Raw genomic sequence first — 22,911 nt, 5'->3', positions numbered from 1 at the left:
TATCAATGGATGACTGGGTAAAGAAGATATAGGAATACTACTCAGCCATAAAAAAGAATAAAATAATGCCATTTGCAGCAACATGAGTGGACCTGGAGATTGTCATACTAAGTGAAGCCAAAAAGAGAAAGAAAAATACCATATGATATCACTTATATGTGGAATCTAAAATTTTAAAAAATGAGAAAAATGAACTTATTTACAAAACAGAAACAGACTCTCAGACATAGGAGATAAAGACATAGGACATGGTTATCAGGGGGCAAAAGGTGAGGTGGAGGGATAAATCCAGAGTTCAGGATTTGCATATGTACACTACTATATACAAAATAAATAGCAAGGTCCTAATGTATAGCACAGGGAACTACACTGAATATTTTGTGATCGCCTATTATGAAAAGGAATATATATAAATTATATATATATAACTGAATCACTATGCTGTACACCAGAAACTAACACAACATTGTAAACCAGCTATACTTCAATTTTAAACTTCAAGAGGAATACCTTTGTTTACGTGCGGAGGAGGCATTCGTTTTAGACATGCTGAGTTTGAAGTCACTATTAGAGATCCAAATGAAGAACTCAGCCAAGCAGTGGGATATATGGGTGCAGAGTTCAGGATAGAGCCCTAGGCTGGAGGTGGACGCGCGGGAGTCCTTCATGGAAAGATGGCTTTGGAAGCCATGATCTAGATGAGATTGCCAAAAGAGGGGTCTAGACGGAAGAGTAAAGGGATGGAGAGCCTGAGCCCTGGAACATTCCACCATTAATGATCCAGGAGAAGAGGAGGAAGAGCAAAGGAGACAGAGAAGGAAAGAAAATGAGGGGGAGGGAGGGAAACTAGAAGAGTGTGGTGTTCTGAAAGCCACGTGAAGAAAGTACATCAAGATGGAGGAAATGACCAACAGTAAAATGAGGACTGATAGAGGATCACTTGATTAACAATGTGGCACGTCCTGCTCTTGACCAGAGCCGTTTCAGTAGAGTTGTGATGGTGAAAGTTTGATTGGATGGGGTCCAAGAGAGCATGGGAGGACAGAAATTGGAGTTAGCGAGAGCTATGCTTTAAATAGAAGGGGAGAATGGGGTTTCAGTTAGTAAGATCAAGAGAAGAATTTTTTTTTCTTTAAAGCTGGGTAAAATAAAATAAATTATAAAGGGGGAAAATAGAAGATTTTTACTGGAATTGGGGAAATATAAGCCTATCGCATTTATTCCAGGAAAAACAAACCACTAATTGGTGGAATATTTTCAGATCTTTGGGCACTTTGCCCCTGACCATCATCTTTGAGGTCAGAATCAGGAAGAAACAGTTCAAGGTTAATGGAGAGAAGAAAGATGTTTTCAAAGCAGTATGGCGACCACCTCTGGCTTCTATTTATGAGTTAGTCTTATATCTCACCGGTCCTTTTACTTTCCTGGGCTTATCTTCCTTGGGACTTCTTTTTCTTCACTTCTTACTTCTTCCACATCCCAGCATCAACCCTTTGAAATCCAGGGTCAGTAGACCCACAGAATTAAGACTCTTAAAGCAAACTTTATCTGCTTCCAAGAAAACCTCTTTCTTGAAGAAAAACTCAGTATTGCAAATCAGCATGGTTTTTTTTTTTTCGAGGATCAAAATGCCACAAAGCAGTCAGACTTCCTGAGCTAATAAAATGAAAATACTGGCTCCAGCCATCCAAGATCAAGAGGAGGGGATAAGGGCAAAGGAATAATTCTCCTGAAATTCTGAAAGTCTTAATTTCTTAAAATGAAAGCCCCATGCAAAATAGGGCTTGAGATCAAATAAATTTGTTGAATATTTCATACTAATTTACCTCCCCAGCTGCACAGACACATTCCGAAGATTGTCAATGATGTTACCCTGAGAAATAAGAGAAAAAAGGAAAAAATGTAACCTGACCTTCCTTCTCCCCTCATTAAACAATTTAGTCTCAAGGCATTAGGCAGGGCCAAGCAAGGTAGGTGTCTGCATGGCCTGGCCTGGGGTGCAGAGCCCAAGTGGAAGGGCAGAGCCCCACAGGAAGGCATCCATGTGGGGAGAGGGTATCATACCAACGCCTGATTGGTTACCTACTGTAATTGAATAACGGGAGCCAGTTTTCTCACTTCTGAAAAAGGAGTTGCAAAAATGAACAGGAGAAAAAGAAAAAAAAAAAAAAGAGGACACTAACGAACTCATCTACAAAACAGAAACAGGCTTGCAGACATATTAAACAATCTCATGTTTACCGGGGGTAAGGGGGTGGGAAGGGATAAATTTGGGAGTTTGAGATTTCCCAATGTTAGCCACTATATATAAAAATAGATTAAAAACAAATTTCTTCCGTATAGCACAGGGAACTATATTCAATATCTTGTAATATATTTTAATGAAAAGGAATATATGTATGTATATACATAACTGGGACATTGTGCTGTACAACAGAAATTGACACATTGTAACTGACTATACTTCAGTTTAAAAAAAAAGAACGGGAGAAAACTAGAATGATTCATGTGATGGTGGATTCGAATTAGAGGTATTGGTAGAAATATCTCTATGTATTAGAACTGGAAGCTTAAAAATAAATGCAGATGTAAATGTATGTATGTGTGTGTGTGTGTGTGTGTGTGAATGAGTGAGTGACTGCATGTGTGTGTGTGTGTGTGTGTATTCAAACCTATATCTTCTTACTTTGTCCAGTGAGAAGGTCTGGAAGCAGCACAACCCAATAGACATGGGCACAACTAGAGCAGGGACCTTGGCTTCCAAATATTATTCTCCAGGAAAAGTAACCAGAGCCTCTTGAGAAATGGCTTATTCCAAGACTCTGGCAGGGAAAGCACAGATGATGTTGGAATATCTTGCCAGAAAGCAAGAAAGTGCTCAAAGAATAAGAGAGACATGTCAAAAGAACATAGAAGCCAACTTGAAGAGGTTCCCACTGGCCAGATCTGGGACAATGGGAATGTCAAACAAACAATGAGAGCAAATGTGATCCAATGAGAATCCTTGAGTCTGTGCTGATATAAATAAGTGAATACAGAATGAAGAATGGCTATGTACAGTTCTTAAAATATCTCCTTCTAAAATGCTTACTAATTACAAAGTTTCAAAGTGCCACTTCACACTGAAGAATTTTTGCAAACTTCAGATAATCAAGTGATCAAAGTAAACATCCAGATGCAGTAAGAACAGTCTTACCCTGTGATGTTCCAACCACAGGTGAATTACCTAAATCTAATTATGAGGAAACATCAGACAAACCCAAATCAAGGAATTCTACCATATAACTGGCCTGTCATCTTCAAAAGTATTGAAGTACAAGAAATAACGAGGGACTGTTCCAAACAGAAAGAGATTCAAAAGACATGACACCTAAATGCAATGCTTGACTATAAACTGGGTCCTTCTGCTATAAAGAACATAAAAAGCACAACTAGCAAAATCTGAATGAAACCTGAATTTCAGATGGCAGAAATGAGCACATGTTAATTTCCTGATTTTTATGGTTGTGTTGCAGTTAACACAGGAGAACTTCCTTGTTCATAGGAAATACCTACTGAAGTATCAAGTTGGCAACTCACTCTCAAAGTTTCAGGGGGGAAAAATGTCTATGGACTGTAATTGAAAGTTTTCTGTAAGTGTAAAATAGTTTCAAAATAAAATTATATATTTGGAGAGGAAAAAAACCCTTATCCTGATTCTCAAACACTTGCGCCTTGAAGTTGCCTACTGTGACAACATCCATTGGAGTTAATCTTCCACAGCAGATCCTTGGAGGGGCACTTCTGCAAACAGTCCGATTCAACCCCTTAGTATTATGGGGGCGTCCACCGAGAGAAGAGCCTTCTGAGTCTGGAGCCATAAGTTTGGAGCCAAAGCATTTCAAGGCAGCCCTTCTCTTCTCTACACATGAACACAGACTTAGAAGAAAGAAAGGAGAAGGAAGAAAAAGAACTCTGAATTTATCTACACAAAGGGACAAGTTGAGAAAAAATTTAGAATCTATGTCAAGTTTCATTGCATCTTAGTAGAAACAGGAATCAGCCTAAATTATAATCAAAGTGCAATGAATGCTCTTACGGTATCATTTAACCTTATCTGTACCTAGTTCTTAAGGAAGAAGTCCTAAATATTATTTAGTATAAACACTGTAGATATCATTAAAATCAAATTTAAAAATGAAAAACACTGACGTTCCGAGAAGTGAAGGACCTTGTGGTGAAGCCAGGATTAGAAGCCATGTTTGGCAGCCCACGATGTCTAAATGGCTGCCCGTGCTCTCTCCACTACCCTGGGTGGTTTTCTCTAAGAATAGAGAAGAGACATTTCTCTGTTCTCCAAGAAATAGGATGCTCTGGGAAAACTGAGACAGATGAGCTGATCATACCAGAATAAGAATCCACTTGCCACTCCATTTAAAACATAGTTTTCTTTTCATCTTTTACCAAAAAAAAACAAACAACAGCAACAAAAAACCCCCACACATGTAGGATTGATTGGCAGTTGAATAATCTTCTAAGATATATCCCTAACTTACCAATCATATATTCTTTTAAGCCTCTCTTCTCACTTTGCATCAGCAACTTCATTAATTCCAACTCCTAATCCACTAGTTTGTAAATGGGAGCAGTAAATTACTGGTAACCTAACAAAATTCATTCAGTATCTACATTGCTTCTCCCATAAAGTTCACTGTATTACTGAAATGTAAAATAATCTTGTTTTCCCTTTGGTCTTCCAAATGTAATACTTACAAGTTTACAGGAAAGACGGTTGGAACCAGAAAACAAAACAGTATCAATTACTAATATTTCCCATTCTCTGCTAAGGCTTGTCTTATCTGAAGCTTGTAAAGTTTGTTAATCTTTTCCATCATCTCAGGGAGAAGAAAGCCTGGAAAATCCTAGTCATTCCACAGTAACTATCAGTGGGATTTTCCATAACTATCTGGATATAAAATAAAAATCTTAAGAAGTTGATCCAATTCTAAAACTTACTTCTCCACTTACTAATAAATATGAAGAGACAACACATCCATATTTTCTTCAAATAACATCTGGTATCTTGGCCAGCCTGCTAATACCTGAAAAAGTTTCTGAGTTTGTTCCAACAAATCTACATTTCAAGAGCTTAAAAATGTGTTTATGCACTAAACATTCTTTTCACCATCTGACTTAGGGCCAAAGATGGGACTGGGAGGCAGAACCTTGCCAGGAAATTGGAAAGAAGGGAATAAAATTGTCTTCTCAGAGCTAAACTGTGAAATCAACACGATACATCAGGACAGAGAAATGAGAAATCACCACATAGGGACAAAAAAGCTTCCAGGCCAGCAAGATTTGGCTGTGACTCTACTAAAGATGCAAGACACTGTGACAACATCTAAAGACTAAACTAATCGATCATGGAGTCATAGAAGAAGAAAGGTGGCTAAGACAAACTGAGCAATACCCTCCAAGACTCCATGCAGAGTGGAGGGAGCCTGGACCAGCAGCATTGTGGAAGCATAAAGTCAGCGACAAGGCATCTCTATGGTGAAATGAGTGCATCACTTTATCTTCATCTGATTACCCTGGGCTGGCCTGTCTTATGCATGATGGAGAGCACAACATTGAGTGTACAGCCTGGCCTAGAGCAGGCAATCATTAGACCCCATGAACCTGCTTGCAGCCTCCTGATTATAATTGGGCTCTCTGCAGAGTTCTGCCTACAGGGAGAGAATGACCTAGTCGATTTGAGAATTCTGGCCCCCTTGCCAGCTATAGCACTCACTGAAATAGATAGCGTAGCATCTGAGCTCGCTCACTCCTCCTCAGCTCCCTTGAATGTGCTGCCGGATCAAGTTTCTGAGCCTGCAGGGCAGGCAGCATGGCTCTGTGCCAAGGCAAGTTCACCGGGATGGCGATGATGGTGGGGACGAGGACCACTGGGGCCCCATGCTGAGTACCTTCTGCCCATACTGTGTGCTTTACATACTTGAACTCATTTCATCCCCGTAACAAGGCAGTAAGTTAGGCATTAGTAGTATTCTCATTGATTACCCAAAGACCCAGATTAGGAATCTGGATTCAGACACAGATTTGTCTGACTCAAAAGCCATTAAATTGTGAAAATACTACCTTGGGGTGGCAGGGATGAACATTATCCTTCTCCTGGCCACTCTCCTCTGTGTCAGCAGTGTGCTTTGGGCCATTCCAGTCCATCTTCGACACGAGTGTTTATCAGTATGCCACTACTGCACAAGGCTTCACGGCAATGCACACAGAGAGCAGCACTTGACTCTTAATCAGAAGTGCAGAAAGCCAAACCCCATCTCAGGGGACAGTATCGCCATCTACTCCATGCCATCAGCACCATTAGCTTCAGAAGCCAAAAATGACTCTTCCCTCCCCCTCAGCACCCTGCAACATACCATCTAATCTTTTGCACCTCCTCCAGTAACCCTCTTCAGTATCCTCAGTACTTCCCTAATGCATCCCGGCCACTTCTCCCCATCACCATTTCCACTCCCCATTTTCACCTGGATATCTCTATAGATGTTTTGGCTTCTTCTCTTGTTCTTCTTTATTCTCAATGATACATCCTGTACTCTTTATAAAGCCCAATCATGGCAGTCCACTGTTCAAAGATCCTCCCATAGACCCCCAACATCCCACCATACTCCATGCTTCCATCTAACAGTGGTTGGCCTGCAGTTCTTGGAATAGACTCGGCCTTGTCTGCGGCAGGATGTCCTGGAATACACCCACATCCCCCTGGACCAGTCTTCCCTCCACACCATCTCTAGTCAGCTCGTACGAAGGCTCTGGGACTCGCTAATGTTTCACCTCCTCCAAGAAGCCTGGGTCAGATGCCCGCCTGAGATGCTCTCACACACCAAGTTCATCCCTCACCCCACCAGATGGAACTTTTCTTTACCTGACACCACCCCTGAACTATGACCTCCCTGAAGCCCAGGACCTACTCTGATTATACACAATGCCTGAAATGAAAAAAACACATGTTGAATGAATGAACAAACGAACAAGAGCCTGGTACATCGCAGATGTCAGAATCCACTCAACTTCCTCAAGTCCCTGCTCTGTGATCTTGAGGAAGTTGTTTCATCTCCTTGGACCTCAGATGCTCTGTCTGTAAAATGGAGATCATAAAACCTGCATTGTCAAGTTGTTGTGAGATTCAAACTAAATCCTATTTTATGTGGACCATCCTCAACACCATGCCTGGTACAAAATCAGTACTCGCATCTTGTTTTTTGCTATTATTATTACAAAGTCCTTGGAGCCCTAACCGAGAACATTTGTGTCCTTGAAAGGCCTCACAGATGTTCCCAGTCCCCCATGATGACTCGGCTGCTCCAGGCCTCCTCAGCACTCAGTTTACATCACATAACGCACTGTCTGGCACTCTTGAATATACAGCTTTGAAAGGTCCTAGCACTTTTGTGCTGCCTTCAAGATACCTAATCCTTCAGCAGAGGCTTTTAGGTGAAATGATACGAAATTTGCCCCCATATTACTGCCCACGAGAGCCTTAAACCTTGGACATTCACATGCCACTTCCTGGGAGGCCAGCATAACCCTGGGAGGAACACACAGGGAGAAACAGGAACAGGGAGTTGACAGGTGGTGATCCCAAAATAGAAATCAGGTCTTGAGAGGGGTCAGAAGCAAAAGGAGGTCTCAGAAAGAGGGTGTCCTTTGTCACAACAGATGTGGAAAGGTGAATTATGACTAGTGGGTAAAAAAAACATTGTGGCATAACCCCTCTGTCGAATATTGTGCAGCCATTAAAAATAGGGGCCAACTAATAAAATGGCAAATAAGAATACATACGAGATCATGTTATATAAAAATGATACAGATAATACAGGCTTTTTGACAGTATGTAAAACTTGCTTAAAAGAAAACTGAAGGGAGTAAACCAAAATTTTAACTGTTGTGACAGGGTGATGAGTTTGTTTTCTTTGATTCCACATACCTTTTGCAGCGTTGTCACATTTCTTTAAAATGTAAAATAATAGAAACAATTCTCGAAAATATATATATTTTGCGTGCCTCCCTCGCAGATGGCTCCTGGAAGAGGTATTGGAGAAGGCAGTCCCTAGGCTGAAGGGGACACCAAGAGCCACGAGGCTGACTCAGCAGCATTCGAACGAGGGCGAACCCAGGCCTGGGGACGCCCGGACGGTTTTTTTTTTTTTTTTTCTTGCCGGCCACCGCCTGGCTGGGTATCACTGAGTGTCCGCTGGCAGGCCGCCTTCGGTGGGCCCAGCGCACCACCCAGCCCCCGACTGTGCTGTCCCCCAGCGATCCTCTTGGCGAAGTTTCAATATGATGGGAGGGAGGTGCCGCGAGCGGCTGGAAACCCCGCGCCCCCGCGCAGCCCCCGCGACCTCGCCCTCCCCGGGCCGCCCCCGGCGCGCCACCCGCACCCCGCGTACCTCTTGCAGGGGATCAGCGCCTTCTTCTCGTCCAGCACTCGCACGCGCTGGTTAAGCCCGTCGTAGGAGAGCAGGGCTCGGCTGTTGCGCCCGGTGCTCTGCCGGTACAGCACCTGGCGCCCCTCCCACTGCTGTGGCGCCTGGCACGGGCCCTGAGCCCCCGGGGAGCCCCCGGCCCCCAGTGCCGTCGCCCCCGGGCCGTCAAGACTGCCCAGCGCCCAGACCCAGAGGCTGCCCAGCAGCCAGGAGCCCAGGGCCCCTCGGGCCACGCGGAGAGGAGCGCGCCCCGGCATCGCGGTTCGCCGCGCCCGCCGCCCCCGAGGCCCAGCCCGAACCAAAGGGGGCGCTGAGCAGCCTTGGCGCAGCGCGGTCTGGGCGCGGGCGGCGGCGCGGGGCTCCCTCGTCCTGTTGCCGGAGTGCGGTCTCGGTCAAGTCGCCGCCGGTCCGGGCGGCGGCCTTTACCGCGGTCGGAATCTGAACGCTTTAGGCCAGAGAGCTGGGATCGTGGCCTCGGGAAAGCTCCGATGAATCGTGCGGGAGCCGTTTCTGCCTGGGCCGCTGCCCGCTGCAGCTTGTTTTCACTTGCTCTCTGCTGCCAACAGGAAATGCAGTGGCAGTGGTGCCACTAGCATCCTGAAGGGCATCCGCGTTTTAAAAGGGGGGAAGGGTGGTGGTACGATGTGAAGGGATTTGTTTCTTGGCTAACTTGAGTGTTCAGCAGGTAGGACAAACTCAAGGTCAAGGTCGGTAAAGCAAGGCTGCTGCACATGCTGTGCCCCACAGACCTTGTCCCTTTGTCAAAATTGCCACCTTATAACTCCAAATTAAAAATAGAAGGATCCCTTCCTGAAGAAACGACACTAGCCATTCCTCGTGGCCGTTTGGCAGCCCACAATCCCAGTATTGAGCCTGGGGGACTAGAAAATAGGCCCTTGCGTTTGAGCTGAGGACTCAGGGACTTGCCTCGAGGCCACATTTGCAGTGAGACTGCTCTCCTCACCCATCACCTGACAGTACCACAGGCCGAGAGGTCTGTGTGTCTGGGAGTTTAGGATCAAGAACAAGGTTCATTGGGTATATGGTATATGTTTGTGCAATGTTAGGATCTGTAATATGGAATCAAGAAAAAAAAAGAAGCAACTTTTTTAAGACCCTTGGTTTCCAAGTTTATAGCATCTCTTCACTTGATCTGCATGTCAAGGGTGAGGAAGAGTGAGGCAGGTGAAAGGAGAAGAGGGCATTCCTGGATAAGAGACAAATGTGTGGACAGGAGAAAATGAGTGTGATGCTGGGGTTCAGGTATGAGGCAGAGGGTGGTCTGGAGCCAGATCACTCAGGGCCTTGAACACCGTTTTAAGGACTTGTTACTAATATGGAGTGTTGTTGGAGCCATCCATAAATGTAAAGCCAGGTAGGGGCATCATCAGGTCTAGGAAGCTCACCCAGATTAGGGAGAATGGCAGGACCAGGCAGAGAGCATGACCCAGGCAAGAGATACTGTCTGAGCTAAGGCTGTGGTTGAGGAGATGCAGAGGGTAGAAGACCTGGGAACTAGAGAGAAGGATTTAGACTTAGAGGAAGAGGTTTCTGGTTTGGCCCCTGGGAGTTCAGTCCCAAGTGAGAGAAGAAGACAAACTCAGTTTCGGATTGGCTGATTTTGAGCTGACCCCGGGATATACAGATGGAAATACCCAGGGGACAGTTGGATAACACTTCCAGAGAGCAGCAGGGCTAGGGTTCTGAATTTGGAAGCCATTGACTGAAGCCAGAGAGGAGAGGAGAACAGTGATTTTCCACCCAGGGTGACTTTGTCCCCCAGGGGACAGTTGGTAATATCTAGACATTTTTGATGATCACAGTGGAGTGAGGGGGTAAGCTATCAATGGCATCTAGTGGGAGGAGACCAGAGATACTACTATACTCCCCACAGTGTTCAGGACAGCCCCCCTCCTCTCCCAATGAAGAATTTTCGAGCCCCACTGTCAGTAGTGCAGAGTCTGAGAAACCCTGGAACAGCACAGAGTGGGAAGAAGGCTGAGGACGGAGCCCTAGAGAACTCCAGATGTGGGAAGGACGGGCAGAGAAGCAGGCCCTTGAGGAGACTGTACAGGAGCCACCAAAGAGAAGCCACTGACAGGGGAGCTTCCCCAGTTACACAAGCTTTTGGCAACTCAGTATCAAGTAATGGACTGAGTGCTAATGCAGGGCAAGAAGAGGGAGGCTGGCTGACAGACTTTCCAGATGAATCCCTCGCAGCTGCCAGCCCCACCCAAACACTAAGGATAAACTACTGACAGACCCAATGGGATAAGCAAAGAGCTATATGGATAAAGGGTTCTTTTTTTTTTCAACTTTATTTTTTTAATTGAAGTATAGTTGATTTACAATGTTGTGTTCCTGGTGTACAGTATAGGGATTCAGCTACAAATATATTTTTTTCATATTCTTTTTCATGTGTATTACAAGCTACTGAATGTAGTTCCCTGTGCTATACAGTAGGACCTTGCTGTTTAGCTATTTTATATATGGTAGTTTGTGCCTGCTAACCCCAAACTCCTAATTTATCCCTCCCCGCCTCTTTCCCCCGGTAACCATAAGTTTGTTTTCTGTCTGTGAGTCTCTTTCTGTTTTGTAGTTAAGTTCATTTGTATCATTCTTTGAGAGTCCACATATAAGTGATATCATATGATATTTGCCTTTCTGTCTGACTTATTTCACTTAGTATGACAGTCTCCAGGTGCATCCATGTTGCTGAAAATGGCATTATTTCATTCTTTTTTATGGCTGAGTAGTATTCCATTGTGTTTTGTGTGTGTGTATAACACATTTTCTTATCCAGTCATCTGTTGATGGACGATGGAGAAGGGCTCTTAACTTCTCACCCTTTCTTGAAGGACACACCGTCTGAGAACATCAGGGAAGCACCTGAAATGTGGTTTGGTACTTGCTTAGCTAAACTGTGAAGCAAGTTCAAACTGGCTGCAGACATCTGAGCCCTCCTCAAGTTGGCCTTCCTCATCTAACTCCTATGAAAAGGGCTGGGAGTTTAGCTCTTTCTCAGAACTCTGTCTTCTTCCCTGGTAGGAACTTGGGCTGAAAATCTTTTTCACTAAGCCAGGCGTGTAGACCCATTGGACTTTACTGCTGGAAATGGCTTGAGATCTCATCGGACCTATCCCCCTTTGCTTGATATTTCACCAGCTTTCATTGGCATCTTTGAAGCTTGATATCTGTTCTACAGAAAACTGGAATACCTGTCTAGATTGGCCTGGCTGTATTTGGACACCCAGGGCTTCCCATAAATAGAATCAGATTCCTCCAGTGAATCCTGAAATGTATTTGTCTCATTTACCCTTTCAACCTGCTGTGTTTGATTCATGTTCTTCCCCCCAAATAAGATGCATTTAAAGCGCTTAGCACCAACCCTAGCCCCTTGCACAGGCTCAATAAATGTCAGCTGTATTAAAGTTCCCTGGGCTATTTTAACCCTCAGTCCTGATCAGGATCAAAACTGAACTAACTGTGAATTTAAGCTTTGGAGAGGGAAAAAAAAAAAAACCTGTCTGCCTTAAGTTCAGATTTCCAATTAAACTATGGCTTTAAAAATTAACATTCAGATAATATGTTTACATATTCTAATACCCTAAGAAAATATCATATACCAGAAATCTTACTGCCCGAAGATTGATGTCCACTTAGAACAGTAAAGCCTCCCTTTTCTGTGGATAATTGAGTCAGCAGTTGATTCTACTACCTCTTCCTAATAAAAATAAGAGAAAAGAGAAAACAAAATGTACATCATCGCTCTCCATGGTACACAGCTTTCTCACTTAAATAAGTTTCCAAGTAATTCAAATACCAAGATTTTAGATTGCCAAGTTGAAAATCTCTTGGCATGAAGGAGGAAAAAAATCTTTCAGATTGTGGTGTCCAAAGTTTTCTTTATTTTCTGCTGGGTTTCATTTGTGTTGGGGAGTGGAGTAGGGAATTAGGAGAAGGAAGGGGCCTGTTGGTAGATGGAAGACATTTCTCAAACTAGAAGATGATTTTACACCTTCAGGCAGTTCGATTCCTGGAACAGGTACAGATCAAATGCCATCCTGGAAAAACTTGAGCCCAAATGAATGTCTACTAGCCACAACGATAGCAACAAAAACAAACGCCATGTAACTCCCGGCGGGGTAAGGGTGGTTTGTTTATATAACGTGTCCACCCTGCTGCAACCAGGACTGCACTTTCCCCAGTCCCACACAAGCCTCACTGCTCGGCGATTCTCACGCCCCCTACTGGAGAAAGCAAGTATGTTTCAGAGTTAGAAGTTCACAATTGCCTCCAACTCTACACTTGGGGAATTCACAAAGAAGGCTCAAAGTTCGGCTTTGACTCAAAAGACCGTCTATCCTTCTCTTGAAATCTTCTCTTGCACCCTATTGGATCCGGTGTCCAAAACGACTGCCAGAGGTTCCTTTTCTTGGTCTCAAGAAAAAGGACTGGCCAGACTAAAAAGGAGGGACTTTGGGGGAATGCAGGATTCCAGCCCTGGGCTGCGGCCCGGAGGAGATGATGTCACTTCTTTTGCACAGAGAGGGCTGGGGGTGGGGCTGCCGAGGGGGAGCCCGCGCCGCTCCTGCAGCTGCCAAGGGAGCGTTCCGGGCCCACGTCAGGGGAGGTGGCGGGATAAATAGGGTCCCGCAATGGCCGGGGCTGGCTGCGCTCGGAACGGCCGGGCCTGGGACTGGAGCTGCCAGGGCGGGTTAGCGCCCCGGAGTCTGAGGGCTGGCGCTGCTCGAGCTCCTTGCACCGGACGGCGAATACCCACGGCCGGCCCCAGCGGCCCCGCATCGCTGGCCACGGGAGTTTGGGAAGACCGCATCCCCTGTGCCCTAAAAGACTTCCTCCTTCGGGAAGGGAGGGGAAAAGACTAGAGGGGCGGGAAGAGAAAGGCCCATTCTGCCTGTCGGGGTGGCGGAGCGGGAGGGCAGTGCCATGTTCCTCTCCATCCTGACCGCGCTGTGCCTGTGGCTGCGCCTGGCGCTGGGCGTGCGCGGCGCGCCCTGCGAGGCGGTGCGCATCCCCATGTGCCGGCACATGCCCTGGAACATCACGCGGATGCCTAACCACCTGCACCACAGCACGCAGGAGAACGCCATCCTGGCCATCGAGCAGTACGAGGAGCTGGTGGACGTGAACTGCAGCGCCGTGCTGCGCTTCTTCCTCTGCGCCATGTATGCGCCCATCTGCACCCTGGAGTTCCTGCACGACCCCATCAAGCCGTGCAAGTCGGTGTGCCAGCGCGCGCGCGACGACTGCGAGCCCCTCATGAAGATGTACAACCACAGCTGGCCCGAGAGCCTGGCCTGCGATGAGCTGCCCGTCTATGACCGGGGCGTGTGCATCTCGCCCGAAGCCATCGTCACTGACCTCCCGGAGGGTGAGGCCTGGGGAAGGACGGAGAGGGGGTGAGGAGGCGCCCTGGGCTGCCGCTGCTGCTTGAGAACAGGGCGGGCACACCTACAGCTGCCAGCGGGTGGTCGGGCAGCCCCCTCATCCCACTGACGAGGGTTAGAGGAGGTGGCTGGTGACTTGACTTAGGGAGAAGTCTGGTTTCTCTACAGGAATTTCGGCAGCTAAAGAACGCCACAGCCCACAGAGGGAGGGGAGAGATTTTCCTTCCAAAGAGGGGCCATCGGGGACATTTTCCTTTACAGTAATGTATTACAGTAATAGCAGCAACAGTAAACAAGTATATAAGGTGTAAGGTGTGTCTGAGCCAGCTGTAAGCACTTTACTTGTATCATTTGAGCCTTAAAACGTTCCCACCAGGATTCTCCATTGAATGTTAGCTCTTGAAAGCTCTTTCCGAAAAAGCAATACCAGTTGTCACTCCCCACCAAGAGTGCAGTTGGTAAATGTAGTTGCCCTGGAAAATTGTGATGTCTGTTTCATGGTCTTTGACTGAGAGCCAGCCTCTGTGGCATCTGAGTTAACTGGATCTCAACCACCACTTCCTTCTTTTCTCTTTGGTCTTTTTGCTGCTTTTCTAGGAAGAAGGAGCCGGTTTAAATCCACTTCTTGAAATAAAAATCTAAGAATATTTTTGCATCCTTTTGTCCTGGACCTAGGTTGCTGCACATTTAAAGAAATTATGGTGTTGCTTGAGTGTAGTTTCTGAAGTTAGATCTCAGAGCATTGCCCAAAATGTGAAGGAGGAGAAGTGAAATGAAGGGGGTAAATTGAAACTCCTCTCTAATTCAGAGTTTTAGGAAAAACATATTTATTGCTTAAATTGTAGAAGTGATGGAGGGTTGTGCTTGTTTGGGATGACTGTGGACGGTTTCTGCAAAATGTGAGGTAAGGATTTGGAAATATTCTGGGTATTTTGAGTAGTGTCAACTGTCAACTTGGGAAATCAACATTTTAAAATAGATTTGGACAGGAATGAGGAATTTATCCAGGTTGGCTGTATGTATCACGGTAGTTTAAATGGATATGCGTTCACATCTATTCGTTCTGGATAAGAAGTCTCACCTGAAAGTTTTCTTTCCTAAGCCTAGGGATGTCTGTGTGAAAGAAGTAGTTGACAACCACATACCATTTTGGGGGATTTGTGTGTGTGTGTGATGCTGTGTTAGTTAATGTCTCCAGACAGTTTCTTACTCCAGCTGGGAGAACAGACTGAATCACTGACCACACCCATGTGGCCCTGTGTGTGTTTCAGATGTTAAGTGGATAGACATCACGCCAGACATGATGGTACAGGAAAGGCCTCTTGACGTTGACTGTAAACGCCTAAGCCCTGGTGAGTTCGTGATTCTCCAGGCTCCCTCTCTTTTTTCCTTCCCAGGGTGATTTCAGAACCTTCTTCCACCTTTGTCTCTCTTTTGTCTTCTCCAGATCGGTGCAAGTGCAAAAAGGTGAAGCCAACCCTGGCAACGTATCTGAGCAAAAACTACAGTTATGGTAAATCATCTGTTGAAACCATTGGCTTGGGGACTTGGCACATGACAAAGCCAGACCTGCTAGTCATAAAGTGAAGAAGAGGGTTGGTGATTTTTTTCTAATGAATCATGCGGTTCCAGATGGCACAATAACAGCTATAAAAACTTCTTGCTTTTCTGAGTAAATCAGGTGAAAACAAAGTAAATTACTCAGGTGAGAACAGCAGTATGGCTCAGATTGCAAGTTTGGCGCCACGATCCTACTTGTCTTGGTGAGAGGTGCTGTCAGCCAGCACCTCGCTTTTCTCTTCCCAAGATTTCATTGCTGCAGGAAGGATGGGTGAGAGATTCATGGATTTAATCTGAGGCTCAGCGACCCGGGGATTAAGATCTGAACATGTATCTTTTTACTTACAAATAGCTACGAATATGAAACACCTTAAAGAAATTGTGGGAATATGTTAATCACAAGACCCTATAAGTAGCTTAAACTCACTCTTCTTTTATTTGAAAGACCCAGTCAGCATTTTCTTCAGAGGACACGTCAATCATGAGATTTTGAGTGTTTTAAGTAAATTTAATTCTGCTTTCATCGTTTGAAAGTAAATGTAATTTTAAAATATTTTAAAAATATCTTTGGGGGCTATTTTATAATTATTTGCATTTTTAAAATCCTTTCTGCTGAAATAACAGAAACTGGGGGGAAATGTTTGTTTTATTTGCTAATTTAGTTTTCCATATTTCAAACTGAAATTTTATATCATAAGAACCTTTATATTATACAACCCACATGAAAGCAAGAAGATCAGGGCACTATAGCAGTCTGAAAAAATAACCTCTTATTTAAGTTCTCAGATTTGAGAATCATACACAGCCAGAGTGGGTAATTCAACCAAAAAAAAAAAAAAAACCCACCATCTTTTCTAGTAGCTTTGTTGTTGTTGTTATTTTAAATCTGTTCTATGTAGATATTGTCTTAATCTGATCTACTAAATCCCTCATCTGACACTATCCAGCTAATTAGTTTTGCTGTCATGCTATTCTCTGGGGGGTCATTGCCTCATAACCACTTTGATGATGAAACCATTTTCTATTTAAATTCTTTGGCTCCTTCAGAAACCAGCTTCCTAGGATGGAATCCAAGACAGAGCCATCCTAGGCTGGTTACAACTCCCTGGCAGGCGGTAATTGCAAGGGACCAAAAGAGTCAGAATTGAAAGCAGGATCAGACACTGTGACATTAACAGCCATCTGTAATAAGAGTTCTCCCTCTGCCCACCACAGACCCTGTTTTGGCAGTTTGGGAAATTAAAGGACTGAGAACTCCCTCCAGTTCGAAAATGTTATGCCTGGAATAACTTCCTCTGGACCAGAGCGAGTTCCAACAGCACATGGGTGATTGAACCACACAAACTTTAAGGTGGCTTCTGAATCTGAGAATATATGATGCTCACTTAAATTCTTTACAAGGCAGAGTAGAAACAAATATTGTTTCTATAAAATTTTCTCGACATTCTAAGGAACTAAATGCCCTGATATGTTTTTGGTCAACTCCTCCTTCCCCAATTTTAGAATTACCGAATTTTAGGGCTGAGAAGGATCTATGAGATTCTCTATTCAAACCCTATCTGTAGCCCAATGAGGCGTGGTCACTGAGCCAAAGGCAGAACCCAGACTGAGCCTGCTTGTCAATTTACTTTTCCATCTTCCAGCGTGATTCGGGACTTTTAAGACATTGTTGACAATATGGGAGGCTTACATTTAGCATATGATTGTGTGGGCTTTTTTGCCTGCATTCGGGCAGCTTGGACATGACCATAATTACAGGAGTGATTCTTTAAGAGAGGCTCAGGAGTTGGCATGAATACACTATCCTTATTTTTCTCCAGAGCTTCAACAACACGTATATCGATTTTTCAATTGCAGTCATCCATGCCAAAATAAAAGCCGTGCAGAGGAGTGGCTGTAATGAGGTGACGACAGTGGTGGACGTGAAAGAGATCTTCAAGTCCTCATCACCCATCCCTCGAACTCAAGTCCCGCTCATTACGAATTCATCCTGCCAGTGTCCTCACATCCTGCCCCATCAAGACGTTCTCATCATGTGCTATGAGTGGCGCTCACGGTAGGCACAGAGGGGCCCCCCCAAATTGCACACTACTTAGGAAAACATGAATCCCACTTAGCAGTCATGGTTTAAAAAACAGCACCAGCTTTTTGAAAAATCAGTTTCAGTAGATGCCTTGGTTGGGATAGCATGCATTCTAACCATCAATTAATTCTTCACAGAATTAAAGAAAAATGGAAAGGTGAGTATTTGAGTGGACTCTTTAAAACTCAATTTCTGAATTCATTACCTGATTTCAAAAACTTACAGGCAAATAAATTACTTTGAGTAAAACTAGTACTTTTCAAATTACTCAAATCAATCTTAGTGTGGCAAATGCTGAATTTTTTTAAGGTCTCTTTAATAACTTACAAATCAAGTAAAGATGGCCATTTGAGACTATAGTTCCACACATTTTCTTTACATTTAATTTACAACATTTGTTTGCTAGAGTATTACACACACACACACACACACACACACACACATATTATACTATATCTCTAGCTAGGTGGGTGTGTCTCCCCACACATCTTTCCTTAGAAACTTTTTGTATATTCTTATAATATAAAAATTCCTTAAAATATAAAAATCAAACACTTCAGTGTGGGTTCCAGAATGAGCCCCATAACTTGCTGCAATATATTTGTCCAGCAAAATTACTCTTTTTTATGTAAAGTCTTCCCTTTGATTCTCTGCCATTAATAATACTCATCTGTTTCTTCTGGGTAGATATAGCTCAAGACTCTATTTCTGAAAAAAAACAAAAACAAAAAAAAACACCTTTAGAAAGAGACTTCACTCCCCTCCTCATACTTCCTGTGTTCTTGGCTTTGCTGATTTCTTGTCTTTGTAAAGGAGCTGAATGAATAAATGTTCAATGAATGTTTCTGGGCTCGTCTCAGGCACAGTGCTAGTATCCTCCCGGTACTAGAAGCAGTACTTGGGATGCACCGGCTGGCTTATCGTTAATTTCTATTTGCACAGATGAATAGGTTACAAACAAGTTAAATAACAGTGTTTGTGTCATTTTCCCAAGTTAGTGTATAGAATTCATGTAATTCTGATCCAAATCCTGGTAACAATTTTTTGGATGATTGGGATCTACGTCTTCACAAATAATGCTAATGATCATTTGGAAGACTAAACTGGTGCTGTAAAGGAGAGTTTGAAAATAAGAGGGATGAGGGGAAATGTGCTTTATGAGACAAGCAAAACTAGTGTAAAGCTACACTTGTTAAAACCGTGTGGTGCAAGAGTAGATATGTAGATAAATGGAACAGAGGAAGAAGTCTTGAAACAGTTGATAATGCACAAAAGAACTTATATTATAAAGGAAATAAGGCAAATCAATAAAAATGAAACTATTATTTAGTAAATGTTGCAAAAAGTTTTATCTGGAAAATAGTATATGTTTTCACTTTCTGCTGTACTTGAAAATAAATTTCAAATGGGTTAAAGAGGTAAATATTTTTAAAACTTAATCAAAAAGGATAAAGTTCAGTGAATAAATATGTGCTATCTGAAAGGCAAAATATTTTGTAAACCTAAAAGTAATGTAAGAAATTACAAGGTAGCCTGAAACTAAAATCATAAATCAACTACACTTCAGTAAAAATTAAAATTAAAAAAAAACACATGCTTTCCAAGATTACCAAGTGACATAGGAAAATGCCCACCAAAAACTATAAGTAATAAATATATATCCAAATTTTTAAAATTTAAGGTGAAAAAAAGAAATTACAAGAGAAATGTCAATACACATTTTATAATGTAATACTGTATACATAAAAATCAAAAATTAAAAAAGACAAAAAAATTCTTGCAACAGGTATGACAGAAGAATAGTAATCTTACTTTATAAAGAGTTCATATAAATTAATGTTTAAAGCATTAAGACTGCCATATAGAAATTGATGTACATAAATCTATTTAAAAGTTCCAGAAGAAGAAATACAAATAGTAAATAAACATTAAGATATTTACCTCCTTAGTAAGCCCAAGTAAAACCAAGTAAACACAAGATTCCATTTTTACCTAGTCTTAATGTTGGTTAATTAAATGAAAGTTCACCCACTTTGAAAAAATTTAGCATAAAGTATTTAAAACCTTAAAAAAAAATACACAGTCTTTGACCCAGATTTCTACTTTCAGAAATCTCTCTTAAGGAAATAACCAACCAGTGCGCACTAATACATATACAAAGATATTCAGTTCAACGCCAGTAATAATAGCTAAGCAAAAGAGGAGATTCAACAGTAAAGAAATAGTTATATATATTATGGCTATCTATAGTTGTAATTTATATAGTTATGAAAGCTATATTTTGAATTATTCAATTATATCAGAAAATACATACAATACAATGATAAAAGGAAATATACAATATGATCTAAATATACAGTGTGATCTAAAAATATATATAGGTACAAGGAAGAATGAAATGAAATATCAATAAAACATAAATGGGGGTTGTGAGGTTAGCAGTTACTAAAGAATTTTGGTTTTCATAATTTTTGTATTTTTAAACTGTTCACTTTCATAATCAGAAGTTGCTTATTAAGATCATGACTTTTTTTCAGGATGATGCTTCTTGAAAATTGTTTAGTTGAAAAATGGAGAGATCAACTTAGTAAGAGATCCGTGGTAAGTATAATTAGCAACACTATGAATATGGGTTTAAGTGCATGTAAGGACAACCCAGAGAACTTGGGGATTCTTCACATTCGTTCCTCTCCAGGCTATCACAGGAGCCAGCAACAGCAGCGGTATGTCTTTTGAACAGGTAATTAAGAGAATAGCTATTGTCCCTGGGAGTTTTTACCACAAATCTCTCTTTAGCTCCAAAAGCAGTTTAGTTGAATTCAATACTGATCTACTGGCTATTTCCAAATTAAATTAATTTTTTGGTTTCTTTATTGTATTACCTTTCCTTGTTTTAGCAGGTTCTTGAACAGAATTAACATCCATAGGGATTAAAACAGACATATACATGTAGGGGTGTGACTACCTAGCTTTAAAACTCACACTGTCACTGTACAAAGCAGACCCTTTCCCTATATTTAAAATAATTTAAAGACTTTTCTCAAATCATACACAAAAAGTAATTCTTTTGTGGCCAAATCCATAATTATACTGGTAACATCATAGAAATGTTGGTAATTCAGTTAGAGGAGTTAGAATAAATTTTTTTGCCCAGAGATGTGAAATTATTCTAGAACTAAAGAGATCAGTTCATTGGCTTGGAATTTTTAAAGCATCCCTTTCCCTGAAAATATGTTTCGATACATTCAGGAGAACTTGTGTTTCCAGATTCACAAAAGATACTGCTACTGCCTGTGTTCTCTTAGTTTGCGTGAATACAACGTCTTGGGCGAGGGGAGAGTATATTAATACTGATTTATGGAGCAGGTAGTTTCAACACAGCCTCTCCCTCTCTACATTTCTGAGTAACAGACCCAAACACTGCTGTTGCATCTGCGCTAAGTACTCATGAGCTACTCAGGAGCACCCTGGGCCTTACTGGACAGAAAATTCTAACAGGATTGGTTATCTGGTTTCCAAGACTGCAGGAGATTAGAAGAATCAATCTAGAAGACAAGTCCACCATAAGGACCTGAAATTGTTGAGAGGAAAGAAAGCTTTCGAGAATCATAGCTGTTTGGGTCATTCACTTTGGCAGCAAATATTCCAATATAAGAAAATGAAAATATCGCCATGTAATAACAATGCCCAGTAATGAGTTTATTATTTTAGAACAGATTAGAGTTGTGCCCTAGAAGTGGGCGGACAGTGTTGTTCATTTCATTGTATTTCTAGTGCCTGGCCTCCAGTTGTGCTCAAATTTTTTGCTGATTGAACTATACTCTAACAAAGTAAGGACATACGTGTTATAATGAAAAGCAGTGTCTATTCAAGTGGACTCACTTTTTCATGTTTTTCTTACATATTTTCATATTTAAAGAGTAAATCCTTTTCTATCAAGGGAACAATTATCTCAAATGACTCGTTTCTCAGCAGTTGTGGGTAGCTTACACTTGAGTGGATTACTGGATGTGGGTGGGGCTTCTACCTTCCTTTGGATGTAAGAGAATTAGGTGAATTCCTAAGTGTGGTAAGAGACCTCAATTTCCTAGTGAGGCTGGATAAACGTCAGTTTTTAGCCATATAAAAGCCTTTTGGGAAGGCTTTGCTGTATAGGAACGTTCCATTATGGGGAAAATGCATGGGTTAGGGCCTTGGGCTCTGGCATCGGTGAATATGAGTCTGGACTGGTGGATTTGAATTCCAGCTCTGACATTCGTCGGCAGTGTGACTTTCTGCAAGTAACATCAGTGTGCTTGTTTCCTGGTCATGACAGTGGTGTCCATGTAGAAGGGCTGTTGTTTCCATGAAATGAATGCATGTCAAGACATCACCAGATAGCACTTTCCAAAGCATCTGGTACACGATACGTGCTCAACAACAATGGAGAGCTATTATCATTATCGATGTGTGATTACTGTATTACAATGAAAACCTGCATGCATTTGGACATTAATCTAACAGCAGAAAAGGGTGAGATGTACGTGACAGTGACGTGTCCACGTTGCCTCCCAGCAGTGGGAAGAGAGGCTGCAGGAACAGCGGAGGACAACCCAGGACAAGAAGCGAACAGCGGGGCGCACCAGTCGTAGTAACCCCCCAAAACCCAAGGGGAAGCCGCCGGCTCCCAAACCAGCCAGCCCCAAGAAGAACATTAAAGCTAGGAGTGCTCCAAAGCGAACAAACCCGAAACGAGCGTGAGCTACCTGCTTTCCAGGATGGGGACTTCCTCTCGGGCTGAGGCCGGGCACCGCCCAGACCGCCTGTAGAAGGCCACACGCCCATTGCCTTAACACCCACAGTGCTCATCGTAGACACACCCTGCAGCATTTTTCTTACTGATATGCTTCCATTTTTCTTTTTAAGCCACTAGAAGCCACAGTGGTAGTTATGTCCTTTGGTAGGGAAGGGCTGCGAAAGCTGGTGGAAAAAGCTCTTGTTCCGAGTAAACCATGTGCATGCTCTAGGAGAGGTCCACGCAGGGAAAGACGCTTTTGCCCTTACAATCTGACCTAATATGTGCATTGTAAAATAAATGCCATATGACAAACGAAACACCTCATTTTTTTAACAATGCATTTTATTTCGGTTTGCCTTCTGTTGCTAGAGTGTTAATGATTTGCAGAAATGTGATTGAAAATATAAAGCTTCAAAGGAGGAAAGCCAGAAGAACGAATGCCTAAAAGATCTCTATGTGTTTACCGTTGGCAGAAGAAACTTGGTGATGAAAGGGGAAGTTTTTTTGTTTTTTGTTTTTTTACAAAGAAGCCTTTCTGCTCTGTTTTTAGCTAGAAACTCTAAAAACTAAAATAATGATGAATAAATAAAAGGCAAGGCAGAT

At 42.7% G+C, this 22,911-nt stretch overlaps 2 protein-coding genes across 2 annotated transcripts in view; one reads left to right on the top strand and one right to left on the bottom strand.

Annotated features, from left to right (window-relative positions):
* EPDR1 (ependymin related 1) overlaps positions 1-9,055 on the bottom strand; it is a 30,244-nt gene extending 21,189 nt beyond the window's left edge. Inside the window, exon 1 of the mRNA XM_031454658.2 lies at positions 8,442-9,055. Coding sequence (XP_031310518.2) covers positions 8,442-8,734 — 293 coding nt within the window. The 5' untranslated portion in view covers positions 8,735-9,055. The remainder of the gene's footprint in view (positions 1-8,441) is intronic.
* A 4,073-nt stretch (positions 9,056-13,128) lies between these two features.
* SFRP4 (secreted frizzled related protein 4) lies at positions 13,129-22,625 on the top strand. Its single transcript, XM_010989882.3, has 6 exons — positions 13,129-13,872; positions 15,160-15,240; positions 15,336-15,401; positions 17,306-17,504; positions 20,069-20,132; positions 22,086-22,625. The coding sequence occupies exons 1-6, from the start codon at positions 13,428-13,430 to the stop codon at positions 22,269-22,271; spliced, it is 1,041 nt and encodes a 346-aa protein (XP_010988184.1). The 5' UTR covers positions 13,129-13,427; the 3' UTR covers positions 22,272-22,625.
* Positions 22,626-22,911: the final 286 nt, after the last annotated feature.

The sequence above is a fragment of the Camelus dromedarius genome, chromosome 7 (assembly GCF_036321535.1).
Source record: "Camelus dromedarius isolate mCamDro1 chromosome 7, mCamDro1.pat, whole genome shotgun sequence".
NCBI lineage: Eukaryota > Metazoa > Chordata > Mammalia > Artiodactyla > Camelidae > Camelus > Camelus dromedarius.
The sequence above is the reverse complement of the archived record's forward strand: the minus strand, read 5'-3'. Positions and strand labels throughout refer to the sequence as shown.

Bases quoted from the DNA above. Each gene is read 5' to 3' on its own strand.
- SFRP4 (XM_010989882.3), top strand. From the start codon at position 13,428: ATGTTCCTCTCCATCCTGACCGCGCTGTGCCTGTGGCTGCGCCTGGCG. The intron at 13,873-15,159 runs GTGAGGCCTGGG...TGTGTGTTTCAG, and splicing joins CGTCACTGACCTCCCGGAGG to ATGTTAAGTGGATAGACATC. The intron at 15,402-17,305 runs GTAAATCATCTG...TTTCAATTGCAG, and splicing joins GAGCAAAAACTACAGTTATG to TCATCCATGCCAAAATAAAA.